Consider the following 26,838-nt stretch of genomic DNA (forward strand, 5'->3'; position numbering starts at 1 on the left):
CAATTTTTTTTCTTCGAAAGTACATAGTACTCCAATGTTTTTTTTGTCAAAATGATATTTTGATTCGAATTATGAGTGTTTTGTATGAACATATATCTAAAACACAAGATATGAAACAATGGAAGTACAAACCACTCCATCTTGTACTCATCTTTATCGTGTATAGTATATTATAATGTTCATGTCATGTGTTAATAAGTATTTATCAAGTTCAGGTATGAAGAATCAAGTTTCAAAGCCTGCAAAAAAAAAAGAATCTAACAATAAGAAAATGTATATACTCTTATTATTACAAAACAGATCAATCTTTGTTGCTAGCTTGGTGTATGTTTATGTATAAATGCAAGCGAATTCGTAGAGCCGTTCATCAATCCCATTCTGGGTTCAGGAATTTTTCAGACTCTGAAACAGTTCAGGAAGATGGGCGTTGGTGAGTTTAGCCTTTTTGGAGAACTCCTTGTTCTTCTGCTTAGGCTTGGGCTTGGAGGAAATGCCCTGCACTTGGGCGGCAGCTCTTCTTTTCGCTGTGTTCGTGGCGGGTTTCATTCCATTCTTCTGGAGATCCTTCTCGATGTCGATCATGTCTCGTGGCAATTCGATTGACCGGAATAATTCTTTGAGGTCGTCGTCCACCTTGATAGGTACTCTCGGATCATTTGGGAAGGCAATGTCTTCCTGAGAGTCAAAATTCGATAACAGCCAGATCTGACCCGCAGCTTTCAGAGCCTACAAAAAGAACAACAATAAGCATATTTGCATGTTTATGTAACGTATTCCACATGACGTGCTACACTCGTTGCTTTTACGAAGTTCAATTATCTAACAAGATCCGATATGGAAACTTAAATCTGACATAATAGTAGTAGGAAGCGAAGGAAAATATAAACTTATTTATACCTGCAAGTCTTCCATCACATTAGGATATGCATCCTTCAGATCAATTACAGCAATACCTTCAATAAATTTCCGAATCAAAACAAGAAGTTCGTTCTTGTTCTTTACGTCGTGCTTAGCCTGTAAGGATTAACATATGGCAATGCTTGATATTATATACATGCTGAGAACAAAAAAGAGCAAGCCTATCATAAGGTCAGAACATCAACCAAGTAAACATCACCTTGTAAGAGAAGCGCTTTCCATCAAAATTTACTTTAGGATTTTTCCTCAATCCCTCAAAGACATCTCTGTTGCCGTTGATGTCAACATAACATGCTTCATTGATCTGTTCGGGTGTGTAAGCTTGCCTTGTCTGCAACCATCAATGCATATATTACAGCTTAATTAAGATTTTCAGCTCCTTACAAAGCACTAATTGCTAATTCCCTTTTAAACAACATGATAGTAATGTCAGCAGAAACAAGCATGTGAAAAGTCCATATAAACATCAACTAGCACTTTTTCAAGATCTCGAAAAGTGAATACACCATCAAATCTCAAGTCCCTGGCCGTTCTTTGGTGTAAAATCAAACCATCAATATCACTACTCGAGGATCAATAATATAATAGAATCCCACCCCAGAGCTTCCCTTAGTAGACACAATGAATAATGTTTCTGATAAAGTAAAGAACACCGACCCGTTTCAACTTAAAAAGGTTAGAAAGGAATATAACAACGATCCTTTAAGGACCTACTGGTTACTATTCCAAACTCTGACCTCGGAAAAACTTGAATCAACTACTCTAAAAAATTCTAAAACATTATTGAATTTGCTCAAATTACCAACCATGAGAGATGCAGGGCAAAACTATCACAACTTCAATGCGATGAGACTAACAGTAGAAAATGGCAGAGACTGTACAAAATAATCAGGACCAGGACCAGGAAACTTTAAAAAACTAAAGTTTACAGAAAACCAACAAGAGGATTTCTCGTTCATCACTTATTTGTATGACCATTGCCATCGATTTCACATCAAAAGCAATTTTGCTGCATGACAGATTCATCCTCCGAATCAGCAAAACATGAAATTACCAAGGATGCTCGAAACAACAAAGATCATATACTCATGTTAACAAGGTGAATACTCTGATTATAGCATCAAACGCATAAAAGATTAAATCAAAAGGGGTTATAAAAACCTGAAATAGAATGTCAATAACACGCTTCATCTGAGCTCCAACAGGAGCTTTCCTGATGCTGTTAATATGCTGGAGCCTCTCAGTATCATTGGAGAATTTGATAGGCGCAGAAGGCCTTGCATTGGGCAAGGGCGAGGCAGCGGCGGGTGCCGATCTCGGGGTCGCGTTGCTCCTAGATGATGACGATTTGGCGGCGATGTTGGAGAGCATCGACTGACACTTCTCCTGCTGACGTTTAAAGCTATCCAATTTCTCTTGCAAAGCCATAGCTCAAGATCTTCTCAACCGTCAGAGCTCCCAAATCCTGGATACGAAACAATTTAAAAAAAAACTCAAAAGGGCTTGCTGGTATGCTATGTGATTAAAAAAATTCGACAAAATCCCATTTTTTATGTTACAAAGCTACCATAAATCAAAATTCCATGACCCAACCAGATAAAATCCATAATATAATTGAATTAGCAACATGAGCATCTATAGAAAATAAAACACTAACTTTTTATCAGCCAAAAATTACGATTTGAAACGCTCTTTTCATTAAAGGAAAGCAATAATTCAATCAATAGAAGATAGTAAAAGAAGAAGGAATCCAATCCTTCGCGTTTGTATGCCTTTGCTTTCTCTTCTCTCGGTCGCTTGGGGTTTTTGGGTCCTTCAATTCCCCTTTTGTTTTACATCGTTTATTATAAAGTAAGGAAGAGGTCCTCGAAAATAAATAAGTAATAATGTAGGGACGTGATCGTAAATCCGTTTCCACGACGAAGAGCTTTCCCTGAAGTGCCCTTTACTTTTATTTACTGGTAAACTACATGTTTGGTAACTGAACTTTACTCTCTCTTCTATTTCACTTATTGTACTTTTAATTTTTTTAATTTATTCACTAAAACTTTATAGATTTGGTTTTTCTTGTCACTCCGTTGTTAAATAATTAACAGCATAGTAACAACAAATTTAATCTATAAATTTTAGTGAGTAAATTAAAAAATTAAAATTTCAATGATAGAAATAAGAGAGAGAGTAAAATTTAATTACCAAATATGTAAATTATCCTTTATTTATGATTATTTTTACAAAAACATTTATTTAAATTTAAATTTTACGGTTCAAAATTTTAAAATAACCCGTGACCATATAATTTATTTAAAATTTAATTAAAGGTAAAAATATGGTAGGATTTGATTAAAAAAATTAAAGGTAAATTGTATAAATGATTACTTAAATTTGAGTTAGTTTTTCTCTCTATCATCGATGTTTTAAAAGTATCGATTTAATCACTAATTTTATCGATTTATAATAAATAGATCATTCGACTTATAGAAGTAATTATTGAGGTAACAAGCGCGTTATTCTTTTTCATTGGTGGATGATAGCTTATTTGTTGACTTTATTGTGTATTTATATGTTTGTAACTAGGATTGTAAATAAGACGAGATAGTTTGCGAGCTACTCGAATTCTTAACGAGTCGAAATGAGTTACTTGATGCCTAAATCGAAAATGTTATGTTGAACTAAAAAAATATATATTATATTTTAATTTTTTAAAATTAAATTATTTATAATATTAACATTTATATATTTATTTTTTTTTAAATGCAATATAAGGATTTTATGTATTTAAGGTTAAGGTTCGAGTTTGAAGCGAGCTCAAGTTATAGCTTCAATCGACTAAGTCTGAGAATATTTCGAGTTTGAGTTTTTTCGAGCTCAAGTCGAGTTTTATTTTTTTTATTTCTAGTTTAACTCGAACTTGATAATTTTAAATTCATGAGATTTCAAGTTAAATTGAACTCAACTTTAAACCTTTCGAGTATTCAACAATACTTTATAATTTAAAATAATTTAATTTTAAAATTATTAGTTTTAGTTCGTTTTAATACCTAAGCTTTTAATTTTTTCAAAACCATGCCTAACGTTTAGTTTTTATTTCATTTTAGAATCCGACCATTAAAAACTTAACACATTTAATACATAAACCATCAATTTTGGTCGGTTTTAGTATCTGAACTTTCATTTTTTTCAAAACATAACGTTAAATTTTGAATAGTGTTCTAAAATGAAACAAAAACTAAAGTTTTTAACGGTTGATACTAAAATGAAACAAAAATTAAACTTTAAATATAATGTTGGAAAAAATAAAAGTTTAGATACTAAAACAGACCAAAAAAGATAGTTTAAATACTAAATGTGTAATTTACCCTTAATATTATTTGAAGACATGTATTCGTATTTAACATTCATTAAGAAGTAATATTGGTGAAACATGATGATGTTAAATACATGTTTACCAATAACCAATTAGTTTAATTGAATGAGGTATTAATTTTTTTAAGTAAGGTTAGGGGTTTAATCATGACGATTACGAATAGAGAAAACTGGGTTGAAAGAGTCATTTTTACCTTTATAATATCCAATTCAAATTAATCGATCAATAGATTATATACCAATAATTATATATATATATATATATATATATATATTAATACTTTCTATTAATTTGAATCGAATATTACAATTTATTTAATTAATCGGATAATACAATTCATTTAGAGTATTGGAATCAGCCTGGGGATAGACAAAGACAACTGGGGTGGAAAGTAGAAATGAAAAGGAGAGAAAAGGCAAAAACTATCTGTTTGGTTGGCGAGAAAGTGGTTTCTTGATCGTAGCACCTTGACTAAATAAAGCTTCTTCTTCATTTGACTAAAACTGCTTAATTCATTTTCCTTTCCTTGCTTTACTTTCGATGTCAGCCCCCTTTGGCTGCTTTTAAGGAGGCGCCGCTCATAGGCTTCCACTCTGTTATGCACCGCCATTCTTTTTCTAATAACGTGCTTGTTTTTTGATCCTTTGCTATTTGATTGTTGTTGTTGTTCGGATCCTTTAGTAACCCGAAAAAGAAACCCCGGTGCCATACATGAACACCCAAGACTGTTCTCAAGGTTTTTGCAGCTTGTATTGTCCTCAATGGTGCTATATCAACTTCCCTCCTCCGGCTCCGGTAGAGTTTACCGGTGATGATTCGGGCCGTAACTTCTCTCCCCTCATGATCGCGGTCATCGGCGTTCTAGCCTGTGCTTTTCTGCTGGTGAGTTACAATCTGATATTGTATAAATACTGTGGGAAGAACCTGGACTCAAGTCGAATAAGAGAGAATCGTGGCGGTGGTGGTGGTGGTGATGTGGTGGACGACGATCACGATCCTTCTACATATCATTCGTGGCAGCCTTCGACCGCCGGTTTGGACGAGGCTGTCATCAACTCCATTACGGTTTGCAAATACAGAAAGGGTGATGGCTTGGTCGAAGGAACGGATTGTTCTGTTTGCCTCGGTGAGTTTTTAGAAGATGACAGTTTAAGGCTGTTGCCTAAATGCAGCCATGCTTTCCATGTCCATTGCATTGATGTGTGGCTTAATTCTCATTCGAATTGCCCTTTGTGTCGCACTAATATAATCTCTGTTAGCGCTTCACCGCTTCCGTTGCCGCCTCCACTCACCGGATCCGCTCCCGATGTAGCCGCTGCCGACGATATAGGCAACACCCAGTGGAGGAACGTCGTGATCGAGATTAGAGAAGAAGGTGATCAACAACATATTAGAAGATCGGTTTCCATGGACCATTTACGTCAACCCCAAGTTTCGATCGCCGATATTTTGCTCATGGATCAAGAGGAAGAGTGCCAGTTCTCATCCGGTATTGCCGGATCATCGTCGAAACAATCCACAGAATCCGGTAAGTCAAGCAATAGAATGAGGGTCTTGCATCGTGCAATGAACCCTGTCGCAATGAAGAGATCATTTTCGAGTGGTAGGTTGTTTCTTGCTAGACAAGCAAGAGTAAGATACCCTTCTTTTCCCCTGTAAAAGTAAACCCTGCTACCATAATTTTGTTAGCCCAAGTGAGAACTGCAATCTTCATCTGAAATCAAGAGATATCTCGATGCTTTTTTCGAACATTGGTCGTTTGCTTCCGCGATCATAAAGAACATGTGTAATCTGTTTACGATTTGGGTCGACGTTCGATATAGTATAGCAAATATCATAGTTTTTGTTTGCGTCGGGACTCGATTCCATGACCTAATACATATACCACAGCCTGCAACTTCATTCTTCATCTTCCACAACATAAAAACTAAAGTTGAAGCAATTAAATGGAAGACATTTTGGTTGCAGTGAACTCTATGTAGAACTTCCTACCATAATGTCAAAATAAATCCCTAGAAACTTAAACATTGTCATCTCCTCGGTGTATCACCGATGTTTCACCGAAACGTTGGTTCCTATGCTTAGGAGGGGCTCGCAAAATCTCCAAATGTGATACAGCTTCTTGCGATCTTGTGTCCCCTTACAATTTTTGTTTTGATATGTTCAGGCAATCTCAAAGTATATCTATCCTCTTATCTAGTCCTAGATATGGAGTGCCCGGTTGAACTCGATCTCGAAAATTTTGGGACCCTTTGGCTGTCGTTGTCTTGTATTCGAAGAAATCGGTGCTTCGTCTTCTCCATCACCAACTGTGACGCCATCGATATCTTCTCTAATGTCAATGCAAACAACATCTTGTAATGGACCCTGATTTGCTCTGATTTCGTGAATGGAATTGCTACAAACAATCAATGGAGACTTGTCTAATGACTGCCTAGGTTCATTAAGCTCCCCGAGACAAAACGGACAAGTCTTATGCGATTCGAGCCATAGGTCGACACATTCTTTGCGGAAAACATGGCAACAAAAAGTCGAAGCATATCGTTGTCGTCGAACTCTCCTAAGGAAATAGCGCATTCTAGGCGTCGAACTCTCCTAAGGAACTAGCGCATTGTAGGCCATACTTCTTGAGACAGAACTCTTTGACGTCGAATAATAAAACGTACGGAAAGCTGCTATTAGTTAAGGATCAAGTCCGGTATTCATATCGGCACCCGCCGCGGCATCGACTGCGCCTGAAGGATTGTGCGGTCGACTCCACATACTAACAAGGCTTTGCAACATGCACCTAAAGAAGCATACCATGAGAAAAGCAATCGTGAACAAGACGAGCAAGACTACTGATATAATTATAGCCAACGGCGGGGCGGTGTTCAATGAGGAATATTCTTCGGCATGACTATAAAACGTCGACATTGAATAAAGAGAGTGGCGGTGGCCGGAGTGTAGATGGTTTTGGCCGAGTGTTTTCGCATTGACGAGAGACAATGGGGTTGACTTCTTTTGCTCGGTGGTTGTGTAGAGCGAAGAAAAAAGCTTGGCGACATTGACATTGTGTGTTTGGAGCATGAAAAAGGTGGTACAACTTAATTTGGAAAGTTAATTTCCTGCCAATTTTCGTGGAAAATCAAAACTTTTAAAATCCTTCATAGGCATGTAAATGAACCAAACACTTCGCGAAACGTTCGTGAATCTTTTGACGAGAAATTCATTTATTTATTAAACGAACGAACATGAATAAGATTTTATGTTCGTTTAATTAAATGAACGAACATGAACGAACACGAACGAATGTCTCGTTCGTTCATTTACGTTTGTGAACATTCGGTAATCCGTTCGTTTATGTTCGTTCATTTATGTCCATGTATGTTCATTTATCGTCATTCATTTATGTTCGTTTATATACAGCCCAATCTCCATACCCATTTAAAAATTAACACACAATCATTAATATTTTAAAACCCAAATAATTTTAAACTTAAATCAATTAAAGAAAATATAAATCACACCCATTTAAAAACCAAATAATTTTAACTATAAAGTTATAGGTTACATTAATGAATAAACAATTTTATGTGGTTATTATTGTTGTTGTTTATGTTCGTTTACGTTCATTTATTGTGTTCGATTATGTTCATTTGTTATGTTTGTGCATATTCATTTATGTTTATTTATTGTTTTCGTTTATGTTTGTTCGTTTGTGTTCGTTTATCATTTAAATTAATAAACACGAACAAGCTAAATTCCTTAATGAACAAACACAAACAATAAATTTTGTGTTCATTTATGTTTGTGTTCGTTCATTTATTCGGTTTAAGTTAAACAAACGAACGTGAACATACCCCGTTCGGTTCATTTACCCTCCTAGTCCTTGAATTGTACAATGTCCATCCTTTTAGAGTTTTAAAATTTTAGTCTTTTATCTTAGTAGTAACCCAGAAATATAAGAATATATGCATTAACTATCACTTTTGTTTCATCCTATTCTAATTTTAATTAATCAATTTCCAAATATGGCATGCTCTTGATAGATTTATATCTTATAATTGAAATGATTTTATTAAAACAATTTCAATTAATTTAACGAATTTTAATTTGAAAAAAAATGATAATCTTAATCATTCAATATTTGTGTTAATTATAGTGATAATTTTAAGAGTTAATTGCATCGCATTTCCTTAATGTATGATCCTCATTTTAAATTAGTCTATAAACTTTTAAATGTTTCAATTTTATCCTTAAACTATGACTATCATTTTAAATTAGTCCTCAAACTTTTCAACATTTCATTTTCATCCCCAAGCTATGACCACCATTCTAAATTGGTACCCAAACTTTTTGAACATTCTAATTTCATCCCAAACTATACATATATACTAATCACATCTATTTTTAATAAAATTGTTAGGCCAAGTTATATCATTATATGTTTGGAAAAAAACAAATTTTAGGTTAAATTGTAATTGAAACTAACTACATATTTGGATGAATTTAGGGATGAAATTGGAATATCCAAAAGTTTAGGGACTAATTTAGAAAGGGAGTCATAGTTTGTGAATGAAATTAGAATGTTTAAAAGTTTAAGGACTAATTTAGCATGAGAACCATAATTTGATGATGAAATTTGAATATTCAAAAGTTTAATAATCAATTTAAAATGAGGGTTATAGTTTGGAACCATATGATGTAATTAACTCTAATTTTAAGCATATTAAAAATAAATAAAGTATACAAATAGTCCTCTAACTATAGAATATTGCTTTAATTAATGTCCCTCGACTATGAAAGTTATAAAATGTTTCTTTGACTATAGAGTGTTACTTTGTTGAGTCTTTTGACTATCAAAAGTTACAAAATAGTCACCTGACTATTATTATGTTCTAAACTCGTCATATTCTGTTAAAAAATTGACAACTGCCTAAGCTGAATATTAATATGATGATTGAAATGTGATAATCATATAAGATTCTCGACAAGATTTTATCATATTACAATCAGCAAGTTAACGTTCAACTCATACTACTGTCAAATTTTTAACAAAAAATAACGAGTTTGAAACATAATAAATAGTCGGTGTCTATTTTGTAACTTTTGATAGTCCAATGATTCAACAAAGCAACATTATGTAATCAGATGATCATTTTATAACTTTTAATAGTCGAGATGCTTAATAAAAAAATACTATATAATCGGGATTAATGTACTTTACCCTAAAAGTAATAAACTTTTACTCAAAAAATTGATGTTTCATGCAACCGGAACTTTCCTAAACACGTGGCAGCACCGCCTTACGCTCTTCGCCAAAGCTAAAGTCCGTTCTCACACGTGTCACCATCTTCTTCTCTCCTCTCGTAACCATGTATATATTCACGTAAAGCTCCCATTTCAATGGCGTAACTGAAAACGAAAAGAATGGAAAGAAGAAAAAAAGAAGACAACGCTTGTTTCAGCTATCAAAGCTGTGATTTTGAGAGGTGGTACGATTCCGGTCACGTCACCGGGTCTCTCCGGTTCTACTTCGCCACAAGTTTCCACGCTTTCACGTCAAAGTTCATTTGCCGGAATTTACTCCGGCGAGAGAACGTCCTTTGGCTCGCCCTTGATTCATTTGTTTTCCCCTATGGATTAACGGAGGCCCAAGGAAACTCAGCCGAACTTAAGGCGAGCGCTGTCCGATTCCGACATTGTGCGATCGGTGCATAGGGTTCCCGTTGGATCTTGGGGGTTTTGGGCGGGGATACCGGAGGAGCAGTGCGTGTCGGACGACGAAGTGGATAGGAAATTCCGAGCGTTGGTGACCGGGAATGGAAGTGATAAGAAGAGTTCCTCGCCGGAAGTCAGGATCTCGAAGGAGGAGATTGGTCACTCGGGTGACGGTGTAGGGAACAGCGGGAAGACCGGCGGTATTCACGGCAATGATTCGTACGGTCATAAGATCCAGATCGGTGATTATTATAGAGAAATGCTGAGATTGAATCCTGCCGATTCGCTTCTACTCAGAAACTACGGCAGATTCTTACACGAGGTAAATATTTTATTATCAATAATAATATTACGCCTAATTATTGTACCTAATATTTTGGGAACAAAATTTTTATTTTAATTAGATTTAAATTTATAAGTGGAACACATCAAAATATTATTTTAATATTTATTAAATAATTTGGTTATTTAGTATTTTAATTTCTAATTTTATTATTCTTTTAGATTTTTTTCGTTCATCAATTAAATTAAAATCATGATATTATAAATTAATCTCTCCATTTTATATTTTAAATTTGATCCTTTGATTATGTCTTTTATAAAAATCAATTTATTAGCTTTTTTATATTATCATCGTTATTTTATCCTCAATTCTTTTATTTTAAAAAATAACATTATAAATATATTATTTAATTTTATATTATAATAATTAATTTATTAAATAATACTATAAATCTTACTTACACATATAAAAATATAAAAAAAATATTTTATCATATATGATTAGATATAATCATTTAAATTAAAATTAATCAATATCATGACATTATACATAATTATTTTTAAATATAATAAAAATTTGAATAAATATATTAGGTTCGACTCAGCTCAAATTTCATACAATTGATTTGATTTCAACCATTCAAAGTCATAAAATAGTCACTCGATTATTCATTATGTTCTAAATTCATCCTTTTATGTTAAAAAAATTAATAATATTTTGAGTTGAACATTAATTTGTTGATTGTGATATGATATAATTTGATCCCAAAATCTTAAATGACTGTCATATTCTAGTCGTAATTTTAACGTTCAGCTCAGACAACTGTCAATTTTTTAGTGAAAAAAACGAATTTGAAACATAATGAATAGAAAAATAACTATTTTATAATTTTTAATAGTCGAAAAACTTAATAAAACAACATTCTTTATATTGAGACTTAATAAAACAGTAATCCCAGCCTTTTAATTTATCACAATCTGATCCTCATTTCATGTGGGAAGCCGAGGAAGACGATAACGAAGAAGACGAAACGGGTGACAAATTCGGATTTTCTCCTCCTATAATCCCAGCCTTTTAATTTATCACAATCTGATCCTCACACTTTACGAATAGTGACGAATTAATCCGGTTATTGATAATTATTTGTTTTAAATTCAATAACTCAATCATGAAAATTAATTGCGTTTATCTTATTGAATTGATTTCTCAGAATTCGTAAAGTATGAGAATTTGATTCTGATAAATTAAAGAGATTGATTTATTAATTTTTATAATTTAAAAGGGACCGATTTATCAATTTTAGATTAACCATAGATTAGATAATGTTTTTGTGCAATATTATATTAATGATTTAAAAGAGATTGATGGATTTATATTTGATGTATTACTGATATATTTTTTATATTTTCAATAAAATTAATAATTTTATTATTATTTATTTATTTATTTTATTTATAATATAATAATTAATATTTTATTTAATTATTAAATGTCAAATTTATGATGTGAGAAAAAATGATAAAAGTAATATATATTAACTGGTTTAAGTGAGAAAAGAAAATAATTTTTTTAAAATATATAAATTTTAATAGTAATATATGGAGAATATGTACGTATTATTAATAAATTAAATGAATTATGAACTCATAGTATACTTCTTACGAAGAGTTTTAATTTATATCATTTTTTGGTTATACATATTATTTATAACATTTTTTATTAACAATCGAAAATATAAATTTTATAATATTTTCGATTATACCCATTCTAAACTATTATCAAATTCAAAATTTATATTTGACCGCTCAAAATTAATAAAATTAATACTTTTGGTAATAAAACTATTAGTAGTACATTATTTATACATTAATTGTTAAAGTATTTAAATTTAGCTTTTTAATTATACATTTTATGAAAGATTGGAAATAATACCTATACCTATACACCCAAAATTACAACAAAATGTTTAAAATTATAACCGTAACTAAACACATAATTATGATATTTTTCTATAACTATTGAACGAGAAACTAATCATTTGAGATCAATGACCAAATAAAGAAAAAGTTAAAAAAGTCAATCAAAATAATCGAATAAAGATAGACACAAATAGATCAGTTTGTATCAACAAATAAACAACAAAAGGGGATGAAAACTACTGAAAGACCACCGATAAATCACGTATCCAGTAATCTGAGGGTCCAAAGTAGAGAAGATCATCAAGATAATAAATAAACGTCATTTTAATCAATCAATATGTCATCTAATCCAACCCTGAAGAAATATAAAAACAAAAAGAATGACCAAACAACCGAAAACATACCAAAAGATAGAAGATGATGGGTCCTAATGACATAAAAACGTAACATAAAAATAAAATTATTAAAAAATAATAAATAATTATATAATATAAAAATAAAAGATATATAAAAACAAAAATAACAAAAGTAGAAAAGGGAAAACGGCCCAATAATAATAAAAAAACGTGGGGAAAACCCTTTGGTGTAGTAAATTTAATTTTAATCCTAGGCACATAAATCACGTCACTGTTTAACTCGTGTAAACATGTATTTCAATATATAAGATGGTAATCTTTTAAAATAAAATTCTTATAATTTTATTACATTTTAATATTTTTTAAAATTTTTTAAAATTTTTAGTGACTTCATGTCACCTGATAAGAAAATGGCAAACATTCCCTTCTTAGCTTGGCAAAATTGTCCCAATATCGTAAGCAGCTAATTATTTAGCTCAATACGACACCATATTTTATTTTGGAAACTGTGATATTTATCACAGTGATCTAGAACTCCTCATATGAGCACGACGATCTCTGATAAAATATATTTTTATTAGAATTTATCACTTTGATATGATAAAATATAATAAAAATATAATTTTTTGAATTTATCATCTCGACACGATGAGTTTTAATAAAAAAAATATTATTTAAGTAAACTTGTTATGTAGATGTGACAAGACTCTTAACATTGTGGTCGTGGGATCAAGTCTCACGGTGGACAATTCATAATTACTAGAGGTCTTCCACGGAAGTTGCTCTCAACCTAGTGTTAGGGGCAACCTACTACCTTACCTCCCTCTTACTCCATTATATATGAGAATATGATTAGCTAAATTTTAAGGAAAAATAATAAAAAGCCCAATTCAAACTAAAAAATATATACCACACTGTCCAAATTCGTCCCACACGGTTCCTTTGGATTGTGCGGCCCGAATTCGCGTATCACCTAAAGCAATATACCACGTGTTCCACTTGTATACTAAACTTGGTTACTTTATCATCCCCTCGTTTGCCCTAAATCGAGTCTGATTATGCGTTTGATATTTAAATTATGATTGATTTATTTTAGTATTTAAATTTTTATTTTTTAAAATTTATATTTAAAGTTTGGTTTTAATTTCATTTAGTATTTCGTTTAAAATTTAACGTTAAATTTTGGAACAATTCAAAGTTTAAGTACTAAAACAGAATAAAACTGATAGTATAAATATTAAATGCATTAAACTTTTAATGATGATATACTAAAATAAAATATTAAGTATGATTTTAAAAAACATAAAAAATTAAATACTAAAAAAAATTAAAACTAATAGTTTAATTACTAAATAGATAATTTACCATATATATACACCTTTCCATATCTCTGCTTCGCTGTCCCCAACCAAATACCCCGCGAAAATAAATAAATATATAATTTTTATTTTCCCAAAGCTCTATAGAAAAAGGCCAAAGAAAGAAATTTTTTTTTTATGATTTTTAAAAATAAAAAAAGGAAAAAAACTTCCAAACAAATTGAGTCTTTTCATGAATCATAATTTCGTTTTGTTTGTATCTATCGGAAATCCGCAATGCGAAGAAACGAGCGTTTCGTTTTCTGAATCGAGTTTATCAGAGGTTAAAGAAAAGGAAGCGGAAAGGAGAGGTTTTTCTTCGACTGAGAGGAAACGCGGAGAGAAAGAGCAATGGCGGGAGAGGGGAGAAGATTCGGGATCGGTTACGCTTTGTTGCCGAAGAAAGAGAACAGCTTCATTCGAGAATCGCTGGTGAGGCTGGCGAGTTCGCGAGGGATCCATCTGGTTAAGATAGAGATGGGTCGTCCTTTGGTCGATCAAGGGCCGTTCGATTGCGTGCTCCACAAGTTGTACGGCGAGGATTGGAGGGTCCAGCTCGAGGATTTCCGTTCCCGAAACCCTAATGCCGTGATTCTCGATTCTCCAGCAGCAATCGAACGGCTCCACAACAGGATTTCGATGCTCCAGGTGGTTTCCGAGCTCAAGATCGAGAGTCAGAGCGAAACCTTTGGGATCCCTAAACAGATTGTGATTTACGATCAAGAAACCCTCTTCGATAACCAAGCCTGGGAATTGCTCAAGTTCCCCGTTATTGCCAAGCCCTTGGTGGCTGATGGAAGCGCCAAATCACACAAAATGGCCCTGGTGTTTAACCACGAAGGGTTGAACAAGCTTAAGCCCCCGATTGTTCTGCAGGAATTTGTTAACCATGGAGGTGTTATTTTCAAGGTTTACGTGGTTGGGGAATACGTGAAGTGTGTTAAAAGGAAGTCGTTACCAGATGTTTCCGAGGAGAAATTGAATAGTTTAGAAGGCTCTCTACCGTTTGCTCAAGTTTCCAATTTGGCCACTCATCAGAAAAGTGATGATAAGTACTACAAGATGATGCATTTGGAGGACACTGAATTGCCGCCACAGAGTTTCATGGCTGATATTGCCAAGGGTTTGAGAAAGGCAATGAATTTGAACTTGTTTAATTTCGATGTGATAAGGGATACCCGATTCGGGAACCGTTATCTTATCATTGACATTAACTATTTTCCGGGTTATGCGAAAATGCCAGGCTATGAAACAGTTTTGACTGATTTCTTTTGTGACATGGTCGATAGGAAGGAAAGGGAAATGGTAGTGGAGAAGGATTTGGTTGAGGAGTATTGCCAGGAGGTGGCGGTAGCTGCGACTGATGGAAGGCAGGTCTTTAGTTGTGAGAAAGAAGTAAGAAAAATTGTGACCAATTCTTGCTGTAGTGATGGGGAAGAAATGGAGAACTCTATTCAAGCTTGACTAAACTTTTAGGGTGCTCGATGAAAGCTTTATCGTAGTACTAGCTTGTGGAGTCAAGCCGATTTCACAATCTCCATTTTTTTAGACATCGGTTCATGGAATGGTGAAATAGCTAGGTTGGATACTTTGAGTTTAGTTGTAGCTTTCTTGACAACAGTTACATGGTGTTCTCAGTGTTAATCATGTATATTCTGTCCACCAACTTCTGGAGATAGGTACTTTTCGAAACTCTATGACGATTTAGGGAACTTTAAGTTGTACTTTGAGGCTTTGAAGTTTAATTTGTGGGGTTTACCATATAGTTTCATTTAGATATTCTTGTTTTTTTTTTCCAATGATACTTTCATTTTAAATGTTATTTCTTTATATTGGCACTGGTTAAATCATGTGCTTCTTTAAATGTTTGATTGAATTTAGGTTTGAAGAATTGATTGATATGTTTCCCTTAGGGTTTTCGTCTTTGAATATATCAGAATCTTTCCAAAAATGGTTATAAAAAAAAGATGCAACTGTATTCCCTTTTAGACTTTAGATAATTAGGCTGCTAACTTGCTTTATAAGATGGATACACAATGATGGCATATTAATGGATAAGTGATGCAGTTATTTCCTGTAATGATAGATGAGAGCTATTAGAAAGGAGGAAAGATTTTGATTCACTTTAGGGATTAAATTTCAAATGATTTCAACAGCTACTAACTCGGAACTAGGTTATCTTTGTTGCATGAACTGATTTCTCAAAAAGGATGTTGGTAACACGGAATCCATTGACACGTAAACCATTCTGGTTTTATGTAACTGTATTTTCCTTTGTCCTGTTGTTGCATCCCGTCTTTATGGCATCCGCGATGCCGCTAGGCGTAAACGACAAACCATTTTATAAACTGCTCCGGTTTTGTATGTTCCAATTTCCTCGTGCGCTGAAATCCTGTTTGTGTTCGTGACTGTCCAATGCGACAACTGTGATTGTACTTCGTTGTTTTACAATTTTGTTAGGGATTTTGCTACCTCATGCATGTACATTTTACTAGCTCCGAGCGATACTATCTGCAAACAAGCTCTCTGGGTATGTTTTCCTCTCGGAACTTAAGTGTCACGTTGATGCTAAAAAAGTATGAATGAGTCTCCGGTGTACATAGAAATGCAGTTGCTTGAACTGAATGACCGCTTAGAAAACGAAGTCAACACGAAAGATGAAGTTTATAGGAGACTTTGGTGTGTCCTTTGATTATCTCATCCCTAGACTTATGCTCTAACTGAGGAATTCAATGTATACTCAACGATATGAAAAGTTGAAAACCATGTAGGATGATTATAAAAGACAGTAACAAATCAGAACGAATAGTGGTGAATTTGACTCGAATATCCCTCGATCCAGCAAGTGAACATGCGGTGAAATATTAAACAGAATTGGCATTGATTCTTCAAACAAGTTTGGGCACTTCTAAAGAAGAAGAAAAAAAGGAAACTCAGTGGTGGCAACTGAACCGATCTGAACCCCAAAAAGAACCAACAAAACCAGGAGGGTACCTATCAACAAAGCTTTTTCATAGCCCAAATGCTAAAATCACACAAGCTTTTGATCTAGTAGTGACAAATTCAATATATATATATATAAACAGATTTTGCAAGATCAAAGTTAGAACCAAAAGTATTTCCATGCATCCACATTTCAGAATTTGCATTTATATACAGGCAGACCTTCCATACAAAACATGAACTTGAACTACAAAATATCTATCATATAGCTTAAACTATTCCAATTTACCTGCCTGCATGAACAGTTGAACACCTTCCATACAAAAGCATGAGCTTGAACTACAAAATACCTATCATATAGCTTCAACTATTCCAATGCCTGCATAACAGATTTACCCCATTTTCGCTGTGCAACCTCCATAAGGCTAAGACTATATAGACTTGTATCTTCCTCGGTATCGCTTTCCAGAAGACGCAACAAATCCAAAACAGTTGGTCGCCGTAACTTCTGCCTCGCAGAACTTGTACCGATATTAGAATGGACTGGTTCACTTCCATTAACCAATGAAGGCAGCGCCTCCAGTCCATTGTCAGCTCTCTCGTCCGGTTCCTCATCGACTCCAACTCTCTCATTAGCCACCAGTTCCTCATCAGCACTTTCATGATTATCTTCCACCCTCAGAATGGCCCAGGATGGCAACACCCGTTTTCCCTTGGTTTTCACCCCAATTGCCCTCGAATTGGAACCGATCTCACCGTTGCATCGAACCTGATCAATATCCCCTGCAATGTTCCTATTTTCCCCGAAGTTTACTTCACCGTTGTCAGTTTCGAGCGCCGGTTCTGGAGAACCACCGGGAGACGGAGTAATATTCCTCAATGATACCAATAATGCCACAGTATCACTCATTTCCAGAGTTTCAGTCAGCGAAGATTCTTTTCCCGAAACCCAAATTTCTTCAGATTCCACTTCCATAAACCCCAAGTCCGTATCTCTCCACAAATCAACGACACTCTCGCCGTCCACCTCCATGGGCACGGTTTCACGATCAAGACTACTCCCGACCATTCGAGCATCGCTGTAGTTATCTGAGGAAGAAGTGGACCTGAACTCAGGAGGAGTGTGGTAGGTCTCCTGGTCTTCGGCAACGCTAGATTGCTGATTGGGCAGTTCGTCTTCCGGTGAATCGGGAGGGGACAACATTTTGATGCCGCCGTCGATTTCGACCGGAACATCAACCGGATTCCGATCAGCTTCGTCGGAGTTATCAGAATCCGACATTCCAAAATACGGGCAGTTTCGCAACTCGGACGCCTCAGGAGATGACATCTTGCATTCATCGAGTAACCAACCAAAAGGATCGTCGTCTTCGTCCATCTACGATTTCGATTTCTTTTCAGTGAATAAAATGATTTTGGAATTTTGAACCTAAACGAGAAGAGAACAATTCTTGTTTCCTATTCCTCTAACCAAATCGTTTATAGCGTGAAGGGGAAGCTCGGTTAAATTCTTGGGTAAATTAAGTATTTAGTATCTAAACTATCAATTTTAGTATATTTTAGCACTTAAACTTTCATGTTATTCAAAATTATGTCTAAAGTTTAGTTTTTGTTTCATTTTAGTAGTCGGTAAACACTTTAGTTTTTGTTTCATGTTAGTACCTGTTTGAATTTTAAGTTTTGAAAAAATTGAAATTATAGGTACTAAACTGGACCAAAACTGGTAATTTAGGTCCTAAACATATTAAGTTTTTTAACAGAGGGTACTAAAATGAAATAAAAACTAAATATTAGGTATGAATTTGGGAAAATTGAAACTTTAGGTACTAAAATAGATCAAAACTGATAGTTTAGGTGTTAAATGCATAATTTACCCTAATTTTTTGGTGAAAGTAACTGGTAGGTCCCTTAATCATAGGGACTATATCAATTTAGCGCTTGAATTATTAATTGCATCAATTTAATCCTTCTATTACAGTATTAATGATAATTAAATAAGGTTCAATTTCTAACTATTTAACATTCATATTTAAAAAATAATAAGATTTGTATTTTCTTTGTTCAACTTCAAACAAAAGATTTTCATTTACAAAATTAGAAAAACTATATAAAAAATAATTAATTATCATTAAAAAATAATTAACATTTTCTATATAGGAGATTAATATTTTATAAATAAATCGAGAAAAATAGAGATTTAAGTGGATGCAGAGATTTTCGGACAGAGAGACCCAGAATTAATATAAGTTTCTTGTCTAAGATTTAATGAGCATATATATACTCAGAGTTTATAGCGTTAGTGGATACAAGTTTTTTTTATTAATCATTAGTATTCGATTTATCGATCGATTAATTTAGATCGGGTACTATAGAGGTGAGGGCGACCCTCCAAACTCAGTTTGCTCCATACGCAAACGTCAGTATTTGAATCCCTAGCCTTTGTTTAAGGTGTTGAGAATTTAGTGAGAAAGCAATCAAGTCATGTATATTGAATAGAGAAGATGAATTGTATTTCTTGATGTGTTTTACAAAGGCACCAGGTTATGCTTTATATAGCTTTTACAACATAGCTCACTCACTTCACGCATACACACGTAATTAAGTAACTAACTCTCAACAGCCCTTAACTACCTTAACTGCACTCAACCTCCTCAACCTATAAGCCTAACATTCTCTCTATTCTCTTTTCCTTCTCTTCTATTGAAAAGATGAACAATTGAATCGAAAGTGCTGATGCTTCCTTCAGTTCACTTGAATCGAAAGTGTCGATGCTTCCTTTCGTTCTTCTTGAATCGAAAGTGCCGATGCTTCCTTCCGTTCACTTTGAATCGAAAGTGTTGATGCTTCCTTTCGTTCTTCTTATTCACCTTCATTTCTTCCTTCCTCACCCTCTTTTACAAGGTTCATTGACATATTTTTTATGGACTCTTAGCTGTGAAGCTTTCAAGTCCCATGACACTTTGAGATAGAAGCAACAAAAATGAATACAAAATTAAACTTCTATTTACACACACAAAAGGATTATACTACTATGCAGAAATAGCTGCAGTGTGGTACTCTCCACATGAAACCTGGGTAATATTCACAAGCTCAGGAGCCTCGTCAAGGAATTTTGCACATGCATTTATCACAAGAGCCCCCTATGATCCTTCGGAAGTGACACCTCTGCCTAGCTGACGATACTCATTATAGCCCCAAGCTTGTAGTAGACCTTCATTTAATAAAGCAACTACATGTGCTGCTCCACAGGACACTTGATGGATGATCGTGTTAGGAGCAAATGCACCCCAAAATAAACAAGGTAAATTTGATCCCTGATTTTGTCCCCAAATCCAGAGTCTACATGTTGAGATGGTCCCATCATTTTCCTGAGGTTCTGCAATAGTTGCGGTACAATGTGCTCCACAAGATACAGATTTCACAAACTCTGTCTGCAATTGTTTTACTTTCTTTGGGTGTTTCCTACCATTCTCAGTGCCATCGCCTAGCTGTCCAAACTCATTAGCACCCCACGTGAATAATGACCCATATGAGGCCACCGTTGCAGTATGCTCACAGCCGCAAGCAATATCCAACCAGCGGGAATTTGTCCCCGTTGGACACCCAAAAAACTTCTCCAAGAACCCAACGGAATTTGCTGGATCCAAGCTGGCAGTAAACGATGCTGGTTTAGCAGCCGTTGCCGCTGCCGAAGACATTTTCTCCTCCTCTTCCATGCAGCGAAAGAAAAAAAAATAAAGTTAAGACCGTTTGGCGAGTGATACCATGTTGAGAATTTAGTGAGAAAGCAATCAAGTCATGTATATTGAATAGAGAAGATGAATTGTATTTCTTGCTGTGTTTTACAAAGGCACCAGGTCATGCTTTATATAGCTTTTACAACATAGCTCACTCACTTCACACATACACACGTAATTAAGTAACTAACTCTCAACAACCCTTAACTACCTTAATTGCACTCAACCTCCTCAACCTATAAGCCTATCATAAGGGACCTAATTTCTCATTTCGCTAGACCAACTTATTTTCGGTTATTTTGATACAAGTTTTGTGTGCATTTTATTCTCATCTGCCCATAATTTTTTGTTAATTTTTAAGTAAATTTCTATATTAATTTTTTTTGTAATTTACTATCAATTACTTATATTATTACGTACCAACTTTCATTAAGAATTCTAGGGTAAATTACACGTTTGATATCTAAATTATCATTTTGATCCGTTTTAATACCTAAACTTTAAAAAAAATTAAAAAAATTAACTAAAGTTGAGTTTTTATTTTATTTAGTACCCGCGTTAAACGGATAAGAACTAATAGTTTAGGTACTAACCACATTAAGTTTTAAATGACGAGTACTAAAATGAAAAAAACTAAACATCATGTATGATTTTGAAAGAAAAAAAATAAAATTTTAGATACTAAAACAAATCAAAACTAATAATTTAAATTCTAAATGTGTAGTTTACCCATAATTCTATATACTTTGATTCAAACGCCCTCATGCTTGTCCAGCATTACCTCATTTTCTTCTATTTGTGTTTTAGGCCCTTGTAGTCATTGTCATTGTTTAACCTCAATAATTTTTTTCCTTTTATATGTCATGTTTGTTTATAATTTTTTTAATAAAAAAAACTCGTTTCCTCGTTTGAAAATCCAAACCCCATTAAATTAATGATTTATCATATAAAAATTAAGCTTTGGGGCCAATTGTAATGGTTCTAAAACAATGCTCTAAAAGCCTAGGGGCAATTCTATAAATAATGCATATCAAACCCTAAACGAAACAGAGTTAGACAACACCACATACACAGTCTGATTCAATTGCATAACTTCCAAAGCAGTAATGGAGAAAACCCCTCGGTTCAAGCTCGGATTTTGGGTCGTCCTATTGCTTATTTCATCTTGTTAGTAATCTTCTTACTGTATTATTTTTCGTTTTGATCTAAGATTTTCGTGTCCGGTGATTACATGAACTCCAATTATATCCGGAGTTGAAATCATGGCGAACCCTAGTTAGTATTGTTCTTCTCATGTTATCGGCATTAACAGTTTGATGAATTCAAGTAATATGGTGGTGTTGGGTCTCCTGCAGAGAGGTTGGGGTATGTGATTGTCCCCCATGTTGTTTGGGGTATGTGATTGTCTCCCATGTTGTTTGGGCAGTGTTGGGTCTCCTGCAGAGAGGTTGGGGTATGTGATTGTCTCCCATGTTGCTTGCCTTGTCCTTGCGATGCAGCCACCGAAATTGATGCCGTTGTTGATCAAGTACTCGCATGTTCCATCCACGTCGAATGTACAAATAATAATGCCAATTCGGCCATAATTTTTGCTATGCTACCGGTGTTTGTACTTGTTCCCACGGCCAAAACTAGCTTTGCTATAGCCTATAATAATAATCGACGTCGACTACTGATGTCACAATAGTGCATGCAGCATCAATAGGGCCTGGTGTTACACTAAAATAAAGCACTGCAAAACTCCATAAACTCGTTCGATGATGTTTGTTTACCTAGTAAAGGATGCTTTCCTGACTTAACTAGTTTTCAATCCACAGTTCTGCATATCCAATCTCAACAACCTTTGCTACAACACAATTGAATAGAGAAAAAATGCAGGCATAGGATCAATCCAATGTAGAAATTGTGTTCTTTACTGACATAGCAGAAATGATAATGCTAATCCAATTCCAACAACCAGATATCGATATCAATAACAATGGCAGTTCTAATATTGATCCAGAATAAGATGAATCTAGACCTGGACAAAAAAGTTGGTTCAAATCAAACAGCTTTCAAATAAAATCCCAGGTAGAACACTGATCAAACGATCAATCGCTCGATGCAATCTCTTGCAAGTAATGTTCAGCTTCCAAGGCAGCCATGCACCCTGCAATGTTGCAGAACGAAGTTAGTTCAACTCAACTATAAAACCGAGTACACACACAGAGCAAATGCAGATGGAATTGCCTAAGTTCCTTTTCTCAACACCATTCCGGTCAAGGGTAAAACATGTCGCCGCTTCATAGAGGGTTGAAAATGATACTTACAAATATCTCACCGGATAATACTATTGAGAAGATTCAAATCCTGATGAATACGAGTGCCAAACGAGTGCCAATTAATTGTCGAATCAACCGAACCAATATAGAATGGCCCAAGTTTCTTTCTATATAGTTCGCAACACAAGTACTTGCAGTTTCATTTTCATGGCAGGTATTTCTAATTTAGCAGGGTAATGCAAAAAAAAAAAGGGGGAGCTTGATGACAATCAAAAGAAGAATAAATTGACTAACCAGTGCCGGCAGCAGTAATAGCCTGCCTGTACTTCTTATCCTGCACATCTCCTGCAGCGAAAACGCCGGGCACGCTGGTCTTGGTTGTACCCGGCTGAGTGAGAACATAGCCATCTGAGTCAAGCTGCAGCTGGCCATCCAAGAACTTAGTGGCCGGCTCATGCCCGATGGCAAAGAATAAACCGGAGACTTTCAAATCGGAAACCTCTCCGGTGAGCATATTCTTCACTTTGAGGCCACCCAAGACCCTATCCCCGTACGCCTCCACGACCACCGAATTCCATATCACCTCTATCTTAGGGTTCGAAACGACTCTGCTTTGCATAATCTTGGATGCCCTAAACGAGTCCCTCCGATGAATGACATAAACCTTGGAACCGTACTTGGTGAGGAAGGTGGATTCCTCCATGGCGGAGTCGCCTCCTCCGATCACGGCCAAGGGCTTGTTCCTGAAGATTGGCGCCGCCCCATCACACACCGCGCAAGCCGAGATTCCTCTGTTCCAAAATCCCCCTTTCCCATCACCTGAACCCTGGAAAGTGAGCCGCTTCGCCACGGCACCGGTGGCCACGATGACCGAGTCGGCCAGGACGGTTTTCGAACCGGAGAAGATCTTGAACGGAGACGAAGAGAAGTCGACTTTGTTGACGGTTTCAGTGAAGATCGTAGTGCCGAACCGGAGCGACTGCTTGCGGCACTGGTCCATAAGCTCCGACCCCATGATGCCGTCCGGGAATCCAGGGAAGTTCTCGACATCCGTTGTTGTTGTCAGCTGGCCGCCGGGGGCAATATCGTTAGCCATCCAGCCCTCGAAAAGAATAGGCTTCAGCTCAGCACGGGCAGCGTAAATGGCCGCCGTGTGGGCGGCCGGACCGCTGCCAATGATGCAAACCTTGGTCCTTAGAGGAGTCTCCGTAGCCATCGGAAAAGGTAGTGCTGCTGCGGAAGCGGAAATGACGCGGTGGCGGAGAGCTTTTCTCAACAAAGCCTTCAGCCAAGCACTAGGGTTGAAAATGTAATGCATCTATCTTCCTTTTATTTTGCTTTTAAAGGCTTTGGATTTTTCTTCTATTTTTTATTTTTGAAAAAAATAGGCTTTTATTTATGTATGAATTGACGACGACAAATTCACCTTTGCTTTGTATGAATTGAAGTATGAACAATTTGAATGGACAGACAGCTCATGTTTCACTCTGGGTATTTGGAATGTAATTTATGTACTAAAACAGACTAAAACTAATGATTTAGATACTAAACGCATAATTTACGGTAAATTGAATTAGAATGATTAAAGGAAGTCTTTCGGTCCGAGAAATTGGTACTTGCTAAATTCATCCAAAGAAACATTGATTTCTTGCTTTTGAAGAATATACACTACGGATGGAATAAACGGTACTTTTCCTTTTGGGGCTGTTATGCTAAAACAAAGGATCGCAAACAACAGTTCAACCTCAAATCCCTGCAACATAACTACATCCAAGCATTTATTCAAAGAAGAGAAAAAACTAACTACATCTAATCACATTAGCAATTTCCCGGGAACCCGAAAAGCAGTCAACAAGAACGATCGTCCATGGCCGGCCAGTAACGACAGCGCCGAATGTGGCCGACTTATGTCATAGTACCTATGCATTGAAGGCCATAGCGAAGGTGTTAATACAAATGACATGCAAATTATTCCGAGTTGGACTGTAATCAAGATTCGATACCAGGCTTTAGATCCCGGATGCATTGCATTCTTCGAGGAGATTCAGCAAGTTGTGTTCCGGGGCACTTAGAGATGGTAAAATCAAGCGACCCGAGTGGATTGGTTGGGGTTTCATTCCGGTAGCCTCGGATTCGGTGTCTCCGTCCTTTATAACCGGCAACTCGACTCTCCTTACATTAGCCGACAGTTGCCCCTTCCAGATTCTTCCATCCTGATGACAGAAAAACAGTATATGAAACTTCGATTTCAAGAAATGGTTGGTACAACTGCCGATCACTGATATACGAAAAGAACGTAGAGGTCAATTGTCATCAGCCTCTGGGAACCAACACTGTCATAATCATTCCATATTATAACCATGCATACCAGAAAATAATACGAATCTCGTTTTCTTCGCACCGCCCTCAGCAGCGGTTACGTTAATAGGTGCTCGAGCCATATTTCGATGTATCGAGAATAAAAGTCTTCAGCCATCGCTAACTTCATTTACTAAACTAAAGCAATCCATAGCAAAGAATGCGGTTATGAAGCTAGACACAAAAGGCAAGATGCCTCAGATGATTACGTTTAAAATTGAAGGTTCGGGTAGGGGGCACTGAATCGGTCGGTCACCGTCCAAAGGCTCGATCGGACGTTCGACCGGCTTAAACTCAACTGCTACATCAATTCCATGGGCAGTGGCCGTCGCACTAGCAGCATCAGCTGCAGTGGCTACATCCGGATTCGGGGGCATAACATCTCTTTCATCCTGCACCTCCAATGGGGGAAATCACCGGTCATATGCAACAAGAAATAAACTACTCAAATCATAGGGCAAAAGCAAACATCAAGGTTCAGCAAGATCAGGCATAAACCGAAATCGTAAAAACAATTCGTTGTTAATACTCGATAATCAGACCGGAAAGCTTTCGCTTTCACATAATTATTTTGCAAAATCAAGAAATTCAAGCAACATGAATTGAATAGCCAAAAGAACTCAAAATTCCAAAACCATGCACGGATTATCCCAAACCAGGTTATTCATAAAAGAAATCTGGGTTTGCTCAAATTGGTCAATTTCTAGGTTTCAATTGCAGAACCGCTTCCTCTTTGTATTCATCAAATTACACATACGGCACATGATGAATGAATTCTATTAAGAAAACCCAAAATCCAGGCAACAAAATTACCAAATAATCAGATCGTATGAACAGATCAATCCAAAATGAAAACCAATTAACGACGAATCATCAATGAACTCATCCAAGAGAAGAAAGACCCAAGAATACCAAAAAAGAAAAGAAAATAAAAAACAAAATTCTAGATTCAGATGCTACAGAATCAGCTCAAATGAAATTGTAAAAAGGGAAACTTCTTACGAGGGAGCTCTTGGAGCGTCGATGGGCAGACCTGCCAACAGAAAATCTGGAGAAAATCCCAACCATGGTTTTTGCAAGTGGCCAAATGCGGGTAATCGTTGATATAATATACTAGCATTTAGACCAGCTGTGGGCCTAACTAAGGTGGTCAGGTTAGCTTAGTTGTTGTCTATCTCTCTCTCTCTCTCTCTCTTAATCTTCTTGTTCACGGTAACATTTCTTTTTCCTTTCTGAACTGGAAATTGCTGTATTTGAAGGAAGATGATAAGAACATGGATTTCAGTTCTTGGCTGATTAGATAGATTTATTTTTCAAATGTGGAAAGATACTTGAACCAATGCTCCTACTGTTGTTAATTGATAGTGTAAATTAGGAATTAATTATCTAAATGATTAAAAATTATCTCAATAATTAAATAAATCGTTATTATTCTTGTTTCTAGAAATCATAAGTTCGAATCTAATTCTTTAAATTATTAAAGCTAATTAAAACATATACTATGACTTAATCAACACATGTAAGTAAATCAACAGCCATAGTCAAGAAGCTTCAAATCTTCAAATTACACTATCCGACATACACTTTAATCATAAAATCGATATTTTCTTTCATAAATTAAAATCTTTTAAGCCATCC

At 35.4% G+C, this 26,838-nt stretch overlaps 5 protein-coding genes and 1 pseudogene across 8 annotated transcripts; 2 read left to right on the forward strand and 4 right to left on the reverse strand.

The window, feature by feature from the left end:
• Positions 1 to 258: 258 nt before the first annotated feature.
• LOC120207097 (general transcription factor IIE subunit 2-like) lies at positions 259 to 24,280 on the reverse strand. Of its 3 annotated transcripts, XM_039206617.1 has the most exons (8): positions 24,269 to 24,280; positions 20,390 to 20,395; positions 9,508 to 9,512; positions 9,355 to 9,359; positions 2,080 to 2,407; positions 1,118 to 1,249; positions 898 to 1,014; positions 259 to 726 (listed from the first exon to the last, which is right to left on the reverse strand). In XM_039206617.1, the coding sequence occupies exons 5-8, from the start codon at positions 2,344 to 2,346 to the stop codon at positions 385 to 387; spliced, it is 858 nt and encodes a 285-aa protein (XP_039062548.1). In that variant the 5' UTR covers positions 2,347 to 2,407; positions 9,355 to 9,359; positions 9,508 to 9,512; positions 20,390 to 20,395; positions 24,269 to 24,280; the 3' UTR covers positions 259 to 384. The 3 variants fall into 3 exon arrangements, with proteins under 3 accessions (XP_039062548.1, XP_039062547.1, XP_039062549.1); XM_039206616.1 differs by lacking the exons at positions 9,355 to 9,359; positions 9,508 to 9,512; positions 20,390 to 20,395; positions 24,269 to 24,280 and adding an exon at positions 2,676 to 2,739 and having other exon boundaries at positions 2,080 to 2,383; XM_039206618.1 differs by lacking the exons at positions 9,355 to 9,359; positions 9,508 to 9,512; positions 20,390 to 20,395; positions 24,269 to 24,280 and adding an exon at positions 2,576 to 2,668 and having other exon boundaries at positions 2,080 to 2,383.
• Positions 4,399 to 15,644, forward strand: LOC120207094 (inositol-tetrakisphosphate 1-kinase 1-like). The gene is made up of 2 exons (XM_039206613.1): positions 4,399 to 4,408; positions 14,063 to 15,644. The coding sequence occupies exon 2, from the start codon at positions 14,253 to 14,255 to the stop codon at positions 15,363 to 15,365; it is 1,113 nt and encodes a 370-aa protein (XP_039062544.1). The 5' UTR covers positions 4,399 to 4,408; positions 14,063 to 14,252; the 3' UTR covers positions 15,366 to 15,644.
• LOC120207096 (E3 ubiquitin-protein ligase Os04g0590900-like) lies at positions 4,851 to 5,948 on the forward strand. The gene has a single exon (XM_039206615.1). The coding sequence runs from the start codon at positions 4,994 to 4,996 to the stop codon at positions 5,939 to 5,941; it is 948 nt and encodes a 315-aa protein (XP_039062546.1). The 5' UTR covers positions 4,851 to 4,993; the 3' UTR covers positions 5,942 to 5,948.
• Positions 6,303 to 7,198, reverse strand: LOC120207020 (annotated as a pseudogene).
• On the reverse strand, positions 22,552 to 24,175 carry LOC120207095 (thioredoxin reductase 2-like). The gene is made up of 2 exons (XM_039206614.1): positions 23,137 to 24,175; positions 22,552 to 22,730 (listed from the first exon to the last, which is right to left on the reverse strand). Exons 1-2 carry the CDS (start codon positions 24,158 to 24,160, stop codon positions 22,672 to 22,674), a joined length of 1,083 nt encoding a protein of 360 aa, XP_039062545.1. The 5' UTR covers positions 24,161 to 24,175; the 3' UTR covers positions 22,552 to 22,671.
• A 206-nt stretch (positions 24,281 to 24,486) lies between the features above and the next one.
• LOC120207025 lies at positions 24,487 to 26,304 on the reverse strand. 2 transcript variants are annotated; one of them, XM_039206550.1, is made up of 4 exons: positions 26,203 to 26,304; positions 25,410 to 25,592; positions 24,846 to 25,055; positions 24,487 to 24,761 (listed from the first exon to the last, which is right to left on the reverse strand). In XM_039206550.1, exons 1-3 carry the CDS (start codon positions 26,266 to 26,268, stop codon positions 24,852 to 24,854), a joined length of 453 nt encoding a protein of 150 aa, XP_039062481.1. In that variant the 5' UTR covers positions 26,269 to 26,304; the 3' UTR covers positions 24,487 to 24,761; positions 24,846 to 24,851. The 2 variants fall into 2 exon arrangements, with proteins under 2 accessions (XP_039062481.1, XP_039062480.1); XM_039206549.1 differs by lacking the exon at positions 24,487 to 24,761 and having other exon boundaries at positions 24,806 to 25,055.
• Positions 26,305 to 26,838: the final 534 nt, after the last annotated feature.

The sequence above is a fragment of the Hibiscus syriacus genome, unplaced genomic scaffold, assembly GCF_006381635.1.
Source record: "Hibiscus syriacus cultivar Baekdansim isolate YM2019G1 unplaced genomic scaffold, ASM638163v2 tig00014304_pilon, whole genome shotgun sequence".
Classification (NCBI taxonomy): Eukaryota; Viridiplantae; Streptophyta; class Magnoliopsida; order Malvales; family Malvaceae; genus Hibiscus; species Hibiscus syriacus.

Excerpts from the sequence above, each read along its gene's own strand:
- LOC120207095 (XM_039206614.1), bottom strand. The coding sequence starts at position 24,160 with ATGCATTACATTTTCAACCCTAGTGCTTGGCTGAAGGCTTTGTTGAGA. Across the intron at positions 22,731-23,136 it reads TATTACTGCTGCCGGCACTG|GGTGCATGGCTGCCTTGGAA; the intron begins GTTAGTCAATTT and ends GCAACATTGCAG.
- LOC120207097 (XM_039206617.1), bottom strand. The coding sequence starts at position 2,346 with ATGGCTTTGCAAGAGAAATTGGATAGCTTTAAACGTCAGCAGGAGAAG. Across the intron at positions 1,015-1,117 it reads GAAAGCGCTTCTCTTACAAG|GCTAAGCACGACGTAAAGAA; the intron begins GTGATGTTTACT and ends TAATCCTTACAG. Across the intron at positions 727-897 it reads ATGTGATGGAAGACTTGCAG|GCTCTGAAAGCTGCGGGTCA; the intron begins GTATAAATAAGT and ends TTCTTTTTGTAG.
- LOC120207094 (XM_039206613.1), top strand. The coding sequence starts at position 14,253 with ATGGCGGGAGAGGGGAGAAGATTCGGGATCGGTTACGCTTTGTTGCCG.
- LOC120207096 (XM_039206615.1), top strand. The coding sequence starts at position 4,994 with ATGAACACCCAAGACTGTTCTCAAGGTTTTTGCAGCTTGTATTGTCCT.
- LOC120207025 (XM_039206550.1), bottom strand. The coding sequence starts at position 26,268 with ATGGTTGGGATTTTCTCCAGATTTTCTGTTGGCAGGTCTGCCCATCGA. Across the intron at positions 25,593-26,202 it reads GACGCTCCAAGAGCTCCCTC|GATGAAAGAGATGTTATGCC; the intron begins GTAAGAAGTTTC and ends TTGGAGGTGCAG. Across the intron at positions 25,056-25,409 it reads CCGAACCTTCAATTTTAAAC|GATGGAAGAATCTGGAAGGG; the intron begins GTAATCATCTGA and ends TTCTGTCATCAG.